Here is a 15,438-nt window from a genome sequence, read left to right as displayed (position 1 = left end):
ATGTATATAAAAATAAAATATATATAAAAGAATGATTGAATGATTGCTTTTGCTTTGATTTCACATAAAGCATTAGTTTATAAAAACCTCCCGAGCTCCACAAATACGGTTACCAAAGCACTTTATTTATTACGGTTAAGACAATCTCTCTTTTAGAGTTGCGTTTTCCATTCGAATCGGTGTTAATTGCATTCGCCACACTTTGCATTCCGTTATGCACATGTGCTGGTATCGCGCCGCATAAACATGAAAAATTAAATAGTAAAGAACCTGTAAAAGATGGAGTCTATGAGCCAGGAGATGCAAATCATTTTGATAATGGGGAGCGTAAAGCTGGCTTCGATCACGAAGCTATCATACGCGATTTCAATATCATTAGCTCTTTTTGTTTTGTTTTTGTAAGACTTTGCAAATCAATGAAAGCTTGTTTGCTCGATGTAAAATATACTCGCACAAGTGGCTAAGTTGTAAGATAATAATGCTTTTGAGTGAACTTGGTGATCGTAGTCGCTGTGTTTGGCCATATAAGAGTGTTAATATTAATATGGCTGAATATTGGATGTCTAATTGTAAAAATGTTAAGGATAAGAATTAATAATCCTTAACGATCGGTCGGTACCTAATGGTTTTTTATTATAATGTCCAAAGTGTTCGTGTAGGACAAGCGCCAGAATAAATAGTCAATTTTGTCAATTTATTAACTTCACTGAGTAAAGTAAATGATTCATAATTTGTAAGGTGCAAAGTATCCGTAAAGTGTAAGTGTCAGAATATATAACGAATTTTGGTGACTACAAAAATAAGTGGTATTAAAAATAAACGCGTGTAGACTCGGTTGATAGTGGAAGGTCAAGAGATATAAATTCGGTTGAAAGGGCCTGTGAATCGCCGGAGAGCGAGTTTCGGCAGATAAATTGGTTGTTAACAACATTTTGGAAATAACGAACCTGTTAGACGACTGACAATTCTCACATTGCATACGAGTTGGAGTATCAGTTATCTTCCTTTTACCATTTACGAACTTGTGGAAGCTCTTAAGATCCGTTAACAATTTATCCATAATTGGTTGGGAACTTTTCACAACTACAATGCAGCAAAAAGCCTTGAAATTATATAGTAGGCTATGTTTATTTTCACACCATTCAAAAAAAAAAGTTTTTTTTGGATTCTTAGCCTTAAAGCCTTAAAGTTTGCTCAAAAAAAATGTTTAGTTTGCAGTTAACAAGAAAATGTTCATGCATATAATAGTTAGGTATACATATAAAAAATATACATATATAAATTACATAAATATAAAGATTATCTTAAAAATAGGTTTTATCAATTTATACTTTTGCTTGTATATTTTTCAAAAAGAAATGCTTCAAATTAATTGATTTCGTCTGTTGTGTACCAAACTCTGTTGAATACATCCATGAAAGAATCATAAATCATAAAAGTGAAAGCAACATCCAGGCAGACACGACTTAGGCGCGGTACAGTACCTTTATAGAAGGCGGAAATGCCTTCGTTATGCCAAATTTTTAAAGCGCAATTGGCTGTACTATGGTATTTAGCTGCTTCTAATCCCTGCATGCGTGTTTTAATTACGTCCAGGGGAGTATTGCACAAAACCGAAGCAGCGCCAGCTATAAAACCGAAAGCTCCTACTAATAATTTAGGAACCGGTTTTTGGGGATTTTTAGCCTTGTATGAATCCTTAAGCGATTCCACAACAAAGAAACGTATAGCCTGATTGGAACCTTGTTTTAGGATAGTAGCTGTCACTCCTTTGTAAATTCCACCGATGCCTTTTTGGAAAAAACGCTCTGAATGACTGGCAAATGACTCTTTGTAATATATCGAAAAATGGATACTTACCGTCGTTACAAATAATACGTCCAACGCCATGAAAAAACCCTTTAAATTGAGGCTTCGCTGTACGTTGGTCATTAATGAATTTGACTTTGATAGTCTCCATAGGTGTTACGGCAATCACAGCTTCGCATATGCCCGCACCTAAGCCGCATAGTAATTTAGAGAAAATACTTAATTGACCATTATCAGCCATGTGGTCTTTTAGAGTTTCAAAGGCTCCAAATCTTGAATATAGGAAATAACGACATTGTAACAAATGTTTGGCGACAAAATGACACAACATTACCTGCTGGCCGTCTTCGGTATGCTGCCGTATAATAAAACGCTCAAGCCTCGATAGAGACCAAAGAAACCTCTTTGAATAACAGTCTTTCTTATACAATCCGTAACACCGCTATATCTTTTACGATCACCTAGATATATGTTATACTTATGAGTCACTTATTATGCCTATATAAAGGGAATATTCACCTTTTTCGTCCAACTGCAACTGAGTCTTAATGTACTCGGTGGGGTAAGTTATGCAAATCTCAATGCCACCTGTTATGCCACCCGCTAAAATGCCTTTTAAACCTTTATTGCCGCCTTCCGCTGCAGCTGCTCCTTGCTGCATCAGCCAAGGTCTTTGAAAAAAGGGCATTGGTATTGGCTTAGCCATAGCTGAAAAACGATTCAATAGAATCAACTGAGGAAATATAAATGTTGCTTGCATCTTCTTTCATCTTCTATAGCATGCTTTTAGGGATCAAATATTCATTCTTATCTCGTTTTAATTTAAATCTATAAATAACGTCCACTCTGTAAAGTGGTTTATTACGGCATACGCACTCACTCCATGTTAACTTTTACTTCCTTCTAAGCATAGTTAAGGAAAAATCGATAAAGTCATGACAGTTTAATAGCAAAACAGCTAATCATGAATGAAAACCTTAAGGATATCTTTATGAACTACATAAATATTCTCTTTATGTTTTTTCTTTTTGTTAAATGAACGTAACTAAAGAAAACAAAACAAATTTACATGAAACCTCTTTAGACGGAAGCCGGTAAACCTTGTAACACAACTGCCAACTGATAAAAAATTTTTGTACACGTCGAACACACAAGAAAAACTATTTATTTAACTTTGCCCGTTTTCCATAAATACTTTCAAATACGTTTATGTATTTGTCGCTCCGTCTCTCGCGCATAGCATAATTAGCTTAAGAGTTTCCCTACTTTTCTACGCTCAGTGCTTGTACTCATTTATAGCAGCGAAAAAAATTTTTGGAAAGACCCCCTTTGCGCTATCAATGGTAATAATATTTTACAGCGTAACTTATTACGAATTGCAATATTATCAATGCCAAGGTGTTAAGGGTGCTCGCGAACTGAACCAAAAAAAAAACTAAAACATCAGAAATGTGATGTCCTAATTAGCTACGCTTGCAGAGAAGAATTCATGAACAAATGAGATCTGTTACCGAGTTTCGTTGCGGGAGGAAACGCTTGAAACACATAATTTCCTTTCTAACGTACTTGCAAACTTTTTTGAAAAATCCTTATTCGTTTAGGGTTCTTGTATTAGCTGGTCACTACCTTTGTGAAATCAAACAGTTCGGTATTTGCCATTTTCTGGGGAATGGGTCACATTCGATGTTGAAACCGTACCATACCAAATATGCAGATTTTTAAAAGGAAGAGATTTTACAGACCGACAAAAATTACAACGCAGACACGCCATACCTATACAACTCCAAAATTGAAAGTTTTGAAGTATACCTGTACCAATATGAAATGTACGCAGCAGAATGAATATGAAAAACGAACATAAATTAGTTATTTTGAAACTGGTTTTTGATCAGATTATGGAGAAAACGAACGATTGGTTGACTATGACTGCATATATATAAACATGTTTCAAATCTTCGCACACCATGGCTACTGAATGGACATCATAAGCACTATATATTTGTTTATTATTTTTTTCCTCAACTCCATAACATAGGCAATAATTGTTCTTCGATTTTTTTTTCATAAATATCATAAAGTATAATAATGTTTGCAAAACGAAAGCTGGATATCTTTCTATGAAAATAAATAAAAGCACAGGAAAATTCTCCCCCTAAACGTTTTTTGAAATTGTAAATTTTTTTTTGCTAATGATGATCATGATTTCCGTCCTAATACAATGTTTTATCCGGCATTTTTACATGGTGTTGCCTCCATATTACTTTCCAACGGACTTTACCTGCCCCCTTTAAAATCATGTTTTCGACAGAAAAACAAGTAAGTATAACTTATCAGGCCAATGGAGAGTTTAAGGGCTATTTACATTTTTTATTTTTTTGGATATGGAGTACGCATTAACTATGCAAATATTCGCGGAAAACTTTCTTTCTCTTTTCTTGCGCTTTTGCAACATACTTTGGATTTCTGCGGATGCTAATTTTTTACTACAACTTTTTAAACCTTGTTGAGAGCCAGTGAATAATTTAGCTGCTTCTTTCTGCTGCATAAGAGAACATTTCTCACGTCTTTTCTGCACGCACAGAGCAAACAAACTCGATAACCAATACACTTCCTATAATAATACACGTTGGAAATGGCATTTCACGACATTCATACTGTAAATAAAGTATAAATCCAGCTGAAGGAAGATGTTATGGACATTGTGGTACATTGGATTAGTGAATACGTACATTGTGTGCAATTAATCCGCCAATTGGCTATAATCGTCGCAAATATCCCTTGACTAGAAATGATTTGCAACACTTGAAGTACAGAGATGCCAATATATATAAAATAGCAAGTCGAGAGGCCTATGGAGGATAGAAAGATTGCCGGTTACGCTAAATGTGCTGGTAATCTTATTGAAATTATGGTGCGCAAGCTGGTCGGCGTTTTGGCACCTGCTACTCTCTAACGACCGAGTTCAACTCTCAGCTACAGCTTCACAATACTTTTTTTTAATTTGATGATTAAAGAAAAATTTTTTGCTTACAATCGATGCAATATATTTCTTTTTTACATCGTGCATTGCAATCGAAACTTAAAGATATGGCGGATAATAAAGATAAAATGCATAAAATATATTTCCTCGCAGTCATGGTTAAAAAAATCTTACCACATTATGCATGAATTTTGATTGGCTTAATTTCCACAGCATGGCAGTATACAACAGAAACAAAATGCACCTTTTATTTATTTCGGTATTTATTTTAAGAATTGAAAAAAGAAAAATAGAAAACTATAAAGTTTTCTTATTTATCCATACTTGATCCAAAATTCGCTTCTTATGGAGACTGGGTATAATCTTATAACTACTGATAGGGAGAAATGGATAAACGGCTACGTGTGGTGTTCTTAAACAGATATATTGATCAGAAAGACGCTCTAGACCATAACACTGTACTCAACGATTCGTCAATGCATAAAACAATTTAATTAATCTAAAATTTTGAATAAATATTGCAATTCCAATACACTCTTTCTTTAACTTCCAACATATTTCATTTTTAGCATAATTATCATAATCGATGTAATTTTCTTTATTAGCGGTTTGTGAGACATGAACGGTTAACAAACGGTATTTGTGGAACATGAACGGTTTCTAGACGGTATTGGTTTGGTTATTAGCTAATGCTTTATGTGAAATTCAAAAAGAAACAAAAGCAATCATTCAATCATTCTTTTATATACATTTTGTTTTTATACAGATTTATTTAATATAAAATGAAAATAATTTTTTCTAATCTTTTATTGGAACATTATACTTCTTTAATTGGATATTTTCTCAAGGTAATTGAATAATCAATATTTTTTAAGTGCAAATTAGATGTTAATTTAACTACAACCTTCTATTTCACCCACCGTAGAAGCTTTTATCATAAAATTAGTTGTATTTGATTTTTACTACGTAATCTCGAGAAATCTTCGTGAGCTCCGCAGTGCTTTCTTATGTTTTCGAATATTGTTTCCAGGACATACTGGCTAAATTTTCGAAATAACATATTTCCTTGTTCGATTCAAGAAACTATTAACAGAATCTGTGGCCATGCAAATAATGAAATTGAAAGAGCAACATGTCAGAGTGCTGTTAATTAACACTGTTACTACTGTTACTCATAGCAGAAAAAGGCCGTATTAATCTCCCTATTTGAATTTTGTATTAAATTTCGAACCATCTGCATATTTTTGTTGTCTCCGGTAATATGCGTATTATTTTATGTTAGCCTGAAAGTATGGCACACAATCGTAATAAATAAAAGTCCTACGTAATAATTGCGTACTCTCGAATTTTTTCATTATAAATATCGAATTCCAAGTAGAATATTTGCGTTGCTATATCAATGGTGGGCGACTTGCATTCCACTGGAATAAAAAGACTGCTTTTATTTATGTATTTCAACTAAACTCATCTTTATTTCATTTCATAAACTTCTCTTTAAATGCAAATTTTCAATTGTGTAAAAAAAAAATTTCTCCCGAACTTAGAAGTGTTCAATGGGGAAAGAAACAAGTTAAATAATGTTTTACATTCAGCTTTAAATATCTTATACATATGCGAAAAACAGAGCAAAAGAGCATAATGCTGTTATAGAAAATAACAACCACAAGTATAGGAAAGGAATAAATGGATTTAATAAATTTCAGTCAACGAACAGCCATTTCTCCAGGATTACTACTATTGAAATATTGGCAGGCAATATATAATCGGATATTTGGTTATAAAAAAAAAAAAAAAAAAAAAAACTAGCTACGTATTTAGATCGCTTTGTACACACGGACCGATTTAATGTCTCCAAGGGTAAGCGTCTGTGGATTAGAAAAGTAATTAAGAAAAAATCACACTTTTAAGCCATTTTCATAACATATTGAACACTTACAGTAATTAACTCATCTTCTTTAAATTCGCGTATTATTTTGGAAGGCTTATCACCTTTCTGCTCTTGTATTAATGTATTGCCGTCCATAGTGCAAATAGATTTAACTTTGCGACCATCCAAGGTCTCCTCATCGAATTCCTCGCCCAATTTAAACGTAATGGTCGAGGTTTTAAAGGTCGATGAGGTAGTTAGTGAATATTTTTCACCATCTAGCTTCAATTCAACGGTAGGACTAACGGAGTTGCCCATCTTGCGTAAAACCATGCCGACACCTTCAAATAAAAATATTAATGAAAACAGTTAAAACGTTTAAAATGAATGAAAAGAAATTCAAGGTTAAACTTGGCAAAAAAACACATTTTCCACAGATATATGATATTTCTATAGTTAACTGAACGAATAGTAATTAAACTGAAAACCACAATTTATGACAATCTTTTTGTTTTTTTATTCTTTACACTACATTATATATTAGATTACAAACTGTGGTTAAACAAACGCAAAAACATAATCTTACAAAAAATTATACCTTTCCGCCCCACCTCTAAATCTTCCACGTGGTTAATTTACGTAAAAGATATTCAAGATAGCACTCTAAGTGCAGTCTAAGCAACGTTGACAGTAATAATTGAAACAGGTCTAGTTGGACTCGATTAGTTCACTTCCTTTTATCCTTTGTGGGAAAATCAAAATTGAAACACGAGCTCAAAATCGAATCTTTCAGTAACATTTGCGAACTATCGATATTTTGTTTAAGAAGTGGCTGATTCAAAGTAATTTTATATGTGTTAGGTTGAACTTTGCCTAAGCTTCGACTGAAATTGCTTCGACAAGCGAAAAATTAAATTAAAATAACCAACAAAGTTCCCCTGCCCCTTCCAGCGTGGAATGAAGAAAAGTACGGCTAGATGGCTGAATACCTTTCGTTCTTGGGAAGTGTGAGAATTTGTGATGCATTTTGGAAATAAATTCACAAAATTGTATTTCTGGATTATATAGTTTCAACTAAACGCTGCAGTTCATAAGAGGGCCAGCTAAAGAGACAAATATTGAGAAAAAGTTAGTTCACAAATAAATCTATAGGGAGATAAGTTTCTTAAACTAAAGTCTCTACTCGTGCATATCATAGTGGAAGAATACAACTGATATGTGTGCCTGAACGTTTAAGAACAGCTCTCAAAGGAAGATAAAATCAAATTCAATTTAATTTAATTAAGGAAACATTTTGATTTCAACGCCTTCTTTTTTACATTTTGACACATTTAATTGTATCAAATTACAATAAGAAGAAAAATAATAAATCAAATAAATTGCATATTGTCTGCACGACCCCCTCCCTCCTTCCTTTTAATCACTCCTATTCATCGCAAAGACTACACTTGAAAGGAATTTTTTTTTATTGTTGATTTCCTCTAACTATTATAATAAATATCATTCATAACGTGATCGCAAAAAACTTCAGTTTGACGGTTTTGCTTACATGCATAACAAATTCCTAAGCCACTGCCGTTATTCAGATATTTATGGATACGTTTGTGTGCTCTTTGCATTTCTATAAACCCATTATGCAAACATATTTGCATTAAACAATGCGGTGAATATGCACTAATGGGGCAAAATGACCTCCCCGCATAAGCGTATTAAAGCTTTAGAAATCTTCATTATTTTTTTTTGCGAAAAAACTGCAGCATATACGACGACATCGTTCTAAAATTAATAACAAAACACACAAAAAATTTCCTCAGATAATTGACAACATGACTAATAGAAGGCTTGGCCAAATATCACCATTACTTATTACATCCACTCGATAAGTCGCAAACAGGAAGGAGGAAAGGCTCTTGATTTTATTATTATTATTATTAATTTCGCCAGAGAAATAAATTCTAAGACTAAACTCTTAAAAGCACTAGCATCTAAGGCTATCGGCTTTTGATCTTATAAGCAATTGCCTCACAAGTAAGAAGATAATACTCGGCTGTGGCTGAATCCTTTATATCTACGATCCTTTTCTTTAGAGAATCTCAAAGAAAAAAAAAAGAACAGATACTACACTTTGATCTTAGCCATAAAGGCCAAGAAGCGATAAGAAAAAAAATGAAATTTCTGTATTCTGTAATATTGGATAGGCGTGGTCGAAAATAAAATTTTTTTGCTGCACTATGAGCGCGGCGATTACAAAATTCTATAAGAAAAGTTGCAAATTTATATTTTTTTAAAATTTCATTAAAAATTTTATCAAAAAATTTCATACAGCAGGATGAAACGTGTGCCATAGGAACATAAGCAAAAGCTTTTGTTTCATAGAGTGATTTCCACCGTTAACGGTATTATAAACTTTTCGACTTGAGCCTTTATTATTTGTTTAAGATAAAGTTGACACTTTCAACAGCTGGCAACAAAAAGCGGAATCAAAAAGTGGCATCGGAATGTCTAGCATTTGTTTGTAGTCGATTTACCACATGAGCTGCAGGAGTTTGACTAAGTTTCTAATAATTCTAAAATATTGATTTGATTGACCCTAGAAGCAAGGCCCCATTATCTGAATCAATGCGGCAAATTTTTGGCTGATTTCACATGCTGGTTATACCGATCTTCTTGCTTTTAAACTTTTTTACCAGATTTGAAATCGATATCTTCATTTTTGAGACCAGTCCACATGGACAGACTAAAAACCAAACATGTCCAGATCGACTTTCTCCTTGATAATGAAAAATATATATTCTTTATATCGTTTCTGAAGCCTCGTTTATGTTGCAGACGTTTTCATGAACGAATGAAATTTCTACTGATACTCTATAATATAGTGTCGCCGTGGCCAATTGTAGCCATTTTTCTGCTTGTAAAGAGGAAAAGCACATTTTTTCTCACTTTACGTTGACTTAAACAATTCTTAATACTATATCATGCATGCATGAATTTCTGACATGTGTGGCGACTTTGAAGCCGATATCTTTATTTTTGCATTCAGGGGAATGTTTATCGTAGAATAAACTTAATACAAATATTTTCAGATTATATACTCTAGTATTTTAGCTATGACGGCAGTGAAGTTTCAAAAATTTGAAAATCGAAGAAACTCTGTGCATGGATAGTCTCGTCCGTCCGGGTATATAATCTATACGTTCTTTTCAAAGGTAAAAAAATGGATAATAAACAATCTACATTTTTATTAAAAGTGAAGCTCACATAAATTTTATGTGAAAAAGTGGGTAAAGTAAGTAAGTAAGTAAGTAAGTAAAGTAAAATATTACCACGATTCTGGCCAGAAATAGCCGATTCATCTTAGCATTTCGAGAAATTATTCGCTCACATATCGAGCAAAATTTTACTGATAAACACTATACTGGACCACGGCCTGCTACTAACTATACCGCATCACTTCGCTTAATACAGTTATTTATAAAATGACCTTTTGAAACAAAGTCTTATGTGTGAAATGTTTGAAAACGTTGTCCAGTCCAAATTATTTTCAATAGCATTCGTCCTTCGTCCGAATTCCGTCGTAATGTCCCAAAAAGTGCGACTTGTTTGACCAAAGGAAAACAAGACCGCCTGATGTGCAGACAATCTTAAATCGATTCAGAGATTGAATCTTAAAAAGGCGATCTACCTTAGATCCTTTTTACATGCATTCCTACAAACTTAATAATAATAATAATCAATATATCCGCGTACCATATATTGTGTAAGCTACAAAGCAACCAAGAAACCCGCTTAAGACATATTTTGGAACTTACTTCGCAGAATTGAATGGATAATATACGCGCATAGTTTTTTTACTATTTTTTTTTTAATAATTGTATTGACTTTCAATGGTGACCTACAATCATTTCATTCTATCAAGGCACCAATTCTGACAAAACTCGCACTCGTATATTTGCATGTATGGTTGTGTGTGACTAAGCGAATTGAAAATTCAGCATTGTCTAATTCCCCGCACATAACCCGCGTTAGTGATTGCAATATACGCATTTAAGTCTTAAGAAACTTGGATTATAAAATGAATAACTGAATTAAACAACGATAAATGGAACTAAAAAAGTATAAAGAAGACAAGAGGAGTGTTGTTGAATCGGACTTCCATCCGTAAGAAACTTTCGAGAAGTTTGCTTCATGACACGTAATTATAGTGCGATTGCATTGAGAGTATTGAAAAGAAATGTAATGCGTAAGTTTTTGGACAACTTGTTGAGACCGTAATCCTGGTTTCAATGCATGGACAACGCATGACCGATGCGAATTTGAAAACCACCTTTGCCATTCGCTCTTGACAATCACGTTTCTTTGCGTAGCGAGCGTGCGACCAGTAAAACATGTTCGCTTTCTTAAAGACTGAATAAAAAATTTACAAGTTGATTTAATTTTACAGCTTTTTTAAACATGTCTTCCTGTCTATTAATTAATAGTTATGGGGAACTATTAACTATTAACGTTTTACTATTAAATGTTTCAAGATAATAATAGAATGAAAACACAAGGCTGAGGAAGAATTTTTTCCCATCACTGTGCGCTTATGAACACTAGCACACGCTAGTGTTCATATCATATGACTTCTCTCGTCAAAATTGATTAAATAAATTAAGTTTTGATCTTATGCTTTTGATGCCCAACATATCCAACAGCCAACACACAGCGATGGTCAACTTCATTGTAAATAAATGTAAATACAATGTGTGTGTGTGTGTGTGTGTGTGTGTGTACCCATAGGAGAATAGTAAGTAAGTGGGTATAATGAAATTATATTATATCACGTGATCTTTGCATTTCAGTTATGAACTATCTGCCCACTCTTGTCACCCCCTGACATTGCTATAATACTGATTTGTTGTCTCGTTTCCTTGTCAATAAAGGTGGGAACCGAAAAAAAAAATAAATAAATAAAGAAAAGAACTTAAATTAGTCACTTATCATGATGCCATTGATCATCAGTGAGTTCTTTACAGTCATCTTAATTGAATTTAAAAGACTTTCAATTGCCTGAAGTTGATATAATGTTTTGTTCTTCTTTTTCTAGACAAGATTGAAGAAAATTTGTGTTAATGTATCGGAATGAGTGCAAAATCTTTTTGCAGCGTCTTTTAAGTGTTGGTTTTTTCTTTCTTTTTTTGCTTGCTTCAATTTAAGAAAATATAGCACATACGAGCCGAGGCAAAAGGTTCTTATCAGCGTATTTTAGCTAAAGAAAATAATCATAAAAATTTGCGCACATACACACGCAGACACACATATCCCATTAGTGTCATTAATTATCGCTTTTTCGGATTTGTTTCGATTTTGCGAAAACAATACCCTACGACAGGTCATAAAAAATATTTAAAATAAATATTGAAATATAGATAAGAAAGTTTTAAACTGTTTGTTTGTGTATGTATATACGTATGAACGATAAAAAATTTTCTATCATAAACCGATATTTTCACTAAGTTTAAGACCCCTGAATCCATATCTTTCTTTTTTTTACACTACGTTTACCACATTTAATGTTTGAAGTTTATAACTTAATGTTAATAAATAAAATAAATAAGTAAATAAAACCTTCGTCTTGCAATTATTTATTCGAAATATTAAAGTTCAAGTGTATTATAAAGAATTGAAGATATGAAACCAACAAGACGTAAATGAAGTCCCTAAATACAAAGTCCATGGGAAAGAATTTTATCTTCGATTGAAACGAAAATTTTTTAATATTTATACCACTTACTTTTTACAAAACTCGTTTAAAAAATGTACGCCATCATCAATAAAATAAATAATATGTACACGTAATACTTTGATGTTTGACATAGTATTACTAACCGGTTAAAACAAAATACAACGTTGGCCCCCTTAAATACTTACTACTGTACTTCATAATGGAACACCCAAAATATTTAATAAAATTATTACACATCTAGGGTAGAGTTATTCACTCATACTGATCTATTTGCTTTAAATTAATTAATTGATTAATTATTAAAAGTGATGGTTAAAGCTTTGCCATCTAACTTTGACGAACTAATAACGTACGTCGAAAGCAATGTATTGGATACGGATAAGAAGCACAAGCCTAATCCGCAAGTTGAGGAAGCAAAAGTTTAAAGGGGAAAAAAATCTACATCTTAAGTTATTCTGTGCATAGAGAACTCTTCGCGGACAATCTAGCATAAATTTGCACGATGCATAATATTGAATAAGCATGGCTGACTTTCTTCCATTTTTGTAGAATAATTTTGTGGAAATTCATATCGTGGGTCTATTGTAGTTTATGAGCAACGAACAAAAGGCGCGGAAAGCAAAGCTGTCCTCAGCTTTGATTGTATAGATGTGTAGGTGTGTTAAAGGCGCGTTTTTTGATCTGTTTCGTACATTTTTTCATCTTCTTCTTTTTTTGAAGCTTGCTTCTGAGCGTTAGAAAAGCATTGAAAAAAGATTTATATGTTGATGCACCATAATATTGGGTAGGCGTGGTCAGTTTTTCTTATTTTTGTACAGCTACTAAAGCCTCGCCCATAGGATATACGTTCAAATTTTTCTGCTATAATTTATGAGGGGTGAACAAAACACCAACTTTTTATTACTTTTGAAAAATAAAAAACATTTTTGTCAAGGGAATCTCCAATAAGTTAGACTCATGCAGCCGATTAACACAGTTTCGAAATGCTTCTACAGATTAATTTTAAAATAGATAGACATGAACAATAGCTTACTAAAGAGGGAAAATATTGGCTTTCAGATCACTACGTTTGAGTTTCAAATAAATTTCTAGCAATTAGGAAGAAAACATGTACATTAAACAAAACTTTGCTAAGATAAATTTTGCATCAGTTATTTGGATAAATGCAACATTCAATACCGTTACCCATCGGCTTTTCCTATATGCGTTCCACTTCCAAGCTTTTATAAGATATACTATTTAAATGAATGAATCGATTTCTACGCCCATCAACGACATATGGATAAAGTTTTAGAGTTGTGTTACTTCTCTTGCAATTTTTGATTATGGTGATACCATAATGTACTTAATCCCTTCGTGAAGTTGTTTAACACAAATCAATAGGCTTTTTAGGCTTTCAAAATGTATTTAGGGTTTCAAATGTATTTTATCCTTAGGCCCATCTTTCTTTGCAACACTTTATACACATTTTTTATTTGATATAAATTCTGGTACATCGATTTAGCTGGTCGCACGTCGGTAGGTTAATAATACCAATAATTCCAAAACCCACTCCCACTCAAGTCCATGATTCTGCTTTTTTATTTATTTTCCAATTCTTTACGTTAGGATATCTTCAACTAAACGTTTTTACGACTTGTAGTCTCTTTTTTAGCTGTCATTGCCATGTGTATCTGCAAAATAATTGCAAACCTCCCATGTACAGTCTTGTTTCTATGCTATTGTCAACAATTACATTTTCTGATGAGTTCGTTTATTTTTATTAAAAAAATGTTCAATATAGAACTTGAAGTAAATGCACTTTGGAATTTTCGACACGCGTTGAATCTAATATACTAAGCAATGCAAAGCAAAATCAACGACCCCATTACTTTTCACTACAATTATTTTAATAACTATCACTTTTTTACTTAACTATCACTATTTTAATAACATCACACTATACGGATTATCACTTGACTGAGAATATTAGTTGATCTAACACAACGACCACCACGGATCATATACTCATAACTTAAAATCCTACGAATATTAAATGTGACTACGGGAAAACATATCATAAAAGTTAAATGGAGCTAATTGTACACAGACTGCCTTTGGCCGAACTTTTTCTAACATATATTTGAGCCAATTAGAAAAAAGGTAATTAGTCCCAAACGCCAAAAAACGTATATGAATCGACGGGATCAAACGAATACGAAATAATTTTCAAATTAACCTTTCAAAATAAAAGAAAATAAAAGAAAATTGCTTTCTACTTTTCTTTGAATCAAAACTTTGCAAAATTATACCAATTGTTATCAAAAAAAGAAAAAAAAACTGGACGAAAATTTTAAACAGGTTTTTCTTTAAACGAAATATTTATGTAAAAATGAAAAAAAGATAAAAGCCGGCCGGCATTTAGTTCTAGTGTTTCTTATAAATTTAAAATTGTAAAATATAAAGCAAGCTGTACCTGGAAATTTAAGACGTCTCATGCGCGAACTTTAGATTTCGCAAATATGATGAAGCAAGGGTCAAGACAATCGATATAAAAAAAGGAAACTATGACACACGCTTTTGTTCTCGACGTATCTGCAATTCTAGCAATTGTATATCTTGCGGTTTGTATTTTTTATTTTTTTCGTTTAAAAAATATAGCAGCGGTATAACGGTTGATAATTGTTCATAGTCTTTTATCGGAAAGATGAAATGCTTAAACTTACCTAATTCTTTCATGTATTCATCAAAGTTTTCGCTTTTTTCTAATTTATATTTTTTTCCTTCCCAGCAACTAGTCATCTTTTTAATAAATTCTATATAATTCCGAATAAAATTGAATGCAAAAAATACTTCTCGCCAACACTAACAACACTAGAAAAGTAAAACAGAAAAAGTCTTTTTTATACCAAAGTCTTTTTGTTATTGTAAAATTTTGTTTGCTCTGAGAGAGATTTCCTTGATTATACCAAACACACCTCAATAAAGTCTTTCTGTTATTTTTTCACCATACCAAAGCCGTTTCTTGTTGCTCTGAGAGAATCACCACAATCAATTTTGCCGCTAAACAAATCCCTT

General features: G+C 32.7%; 2 protein-coding genes and 1 non-coding gene across 6 annotated transcripts; all 3 read right to left on the bottom strand.

Moving 5' to 3' along the window:
• Positions 1-1,163: 1,163 nt before the first annotated feature.
• Positions 1,164-2,993, bottom strand: LOC119638968 (putative tricarboxylate transport protein, mitochondrial). 4 transcript variants are annotated; one of them, XM_038036127.1, is made up of 5 exons: positions 2,879-2,993; positions 2,329-2,517; positions 2,144-2,270; positions 1,861-2,081; positions 1,164-1,790 (listed from the first exon to the last, which is right to left on the bottom strand). In XM_038036127.1, the coding sequence occupies exons 2-5, from the start codon at positions 2,513-2,515 to the stop codon at positions 1,369-1,371; spliced, it is 957 nt and encodes a 318-aa protein (XP_037892055.1). In that variant the 5' UTR covers positions 2,516-2,517; positions 2,879-2,993; the 3' UTR covers positions 1,164-1,368. The 4 variants fall into 4 exon arrangements, with proteins under 4 accessions (XP_037892055.1, XP_037892056.1, XP_037892057.1 ...); XM_038036128.1 differs by having other exon boundaries at positions 2,886-2,993; XM_038036129.1 differs by lacking the exon at positions 2,879-2,993 and adding an exon at positions 2,690-2,850.
• A 3,480-nt stretch (positions 2,994-6,473) lies between these two features.
• On the bottom strand, positions 6,474-15,262 carry LOC119638986 (probable fatty acid-binding protein). Its single transcript, XM_038036162.1, has 3 exons — positions 15,087-15,262; positions 6,726-6,997; positions 6,474-6,654 (listed from the first exon to the last, which is right to left on the bottom strand). The coding sequence occupies exons 1-3, from the start codon at positions 15,160-15,162 to the stop codon at positions 6,604-6,606; spliced, it is 399 nt and encodes a 132-aa protein (XP_037892090.1). The 5' UTR covers positions 15,163-15,262; the 3' UTR covers positions 6,474-6,603.
• Positions 8,613-8,812, bottom strand: LOC119639086. Its single transcript, XR_005247525.1, has one exon. It is a non-coding gene; the product is annotated as a U2 spliceosomal RNA (small nuclear RNA).
• Positions 15,263-15,438: the final 176 nt, after the last annotated feature.

The sequence above is a fragment of the Glossina fuscipes genome, unplaced genomic scaffold, assembly GCF_014805625.2.
Source record: "Glossina fuscipes isolate IAEA_lab_2018 unplaced genomic scaffold, Yale_Gfus_2 111, whole genome shotgun sequence".
Taxonomy (NCBI): Eukaryota; Metazoa; Arthropoda; class Insecta; order Diptera; family Glossinidae; genus Glossina; species Glossina fuscipes.
This window is presented reverse-complemented; position numbering and strand designations above follow the sequence as displayed.

What these genes read in the sequence shown, in the direction of transcription:
- LOC119638968 (XM_038036126.1), bottom strand. Translation starts at nt 2,569, where the DNA reads ATGCAAGCAACATTTATATTTCCTCAGTTGATTCTATTGAATCGTTTT. An exon ending in GTTGCAGTTGGACGAAAAAG is followed by an intron (nt 2,271 to 2,328) that starts GTGAATATTCCC and finishes ACATATATCTAG; the next exon opens with GTGATCGTAAAAGATATAGC. An exon ending in ACGTATTATTTGTAACGACG is followed by an intron (nt 1,791 to 1,860) that starts GTAAGTATCCAT and finishes TTTTCCAAAAAG; the next exon opens with GCATCGGTGGAATTTACAAA.
- LOC119638986 (XM_038036162.1), bottom strand. Translation starts at nt 15,162, where the DNA reads ATGACTAGTTGCTGGGAAGGAAAAAAATATAAATTAGAAAAAAGCGAA. An exon ending in TGAATACATGAAAGAATTAG is followed by an intron (nt 6,998 to 15,086) that starts GTAAGTTTAAGC and finishes TTTTATTTGAAG; the next exon opens with GTGTCGGCATGGTTTTACGC. An exon ending in AAGAAGATGAGTTAATTACT is followed by an intron (nt 6,655 to 6,725) that starts GTAAGTGTTCAA and finishes TCTAATCCACAG; the next exon opens with ACGCTTACCCTTGGAGACAT.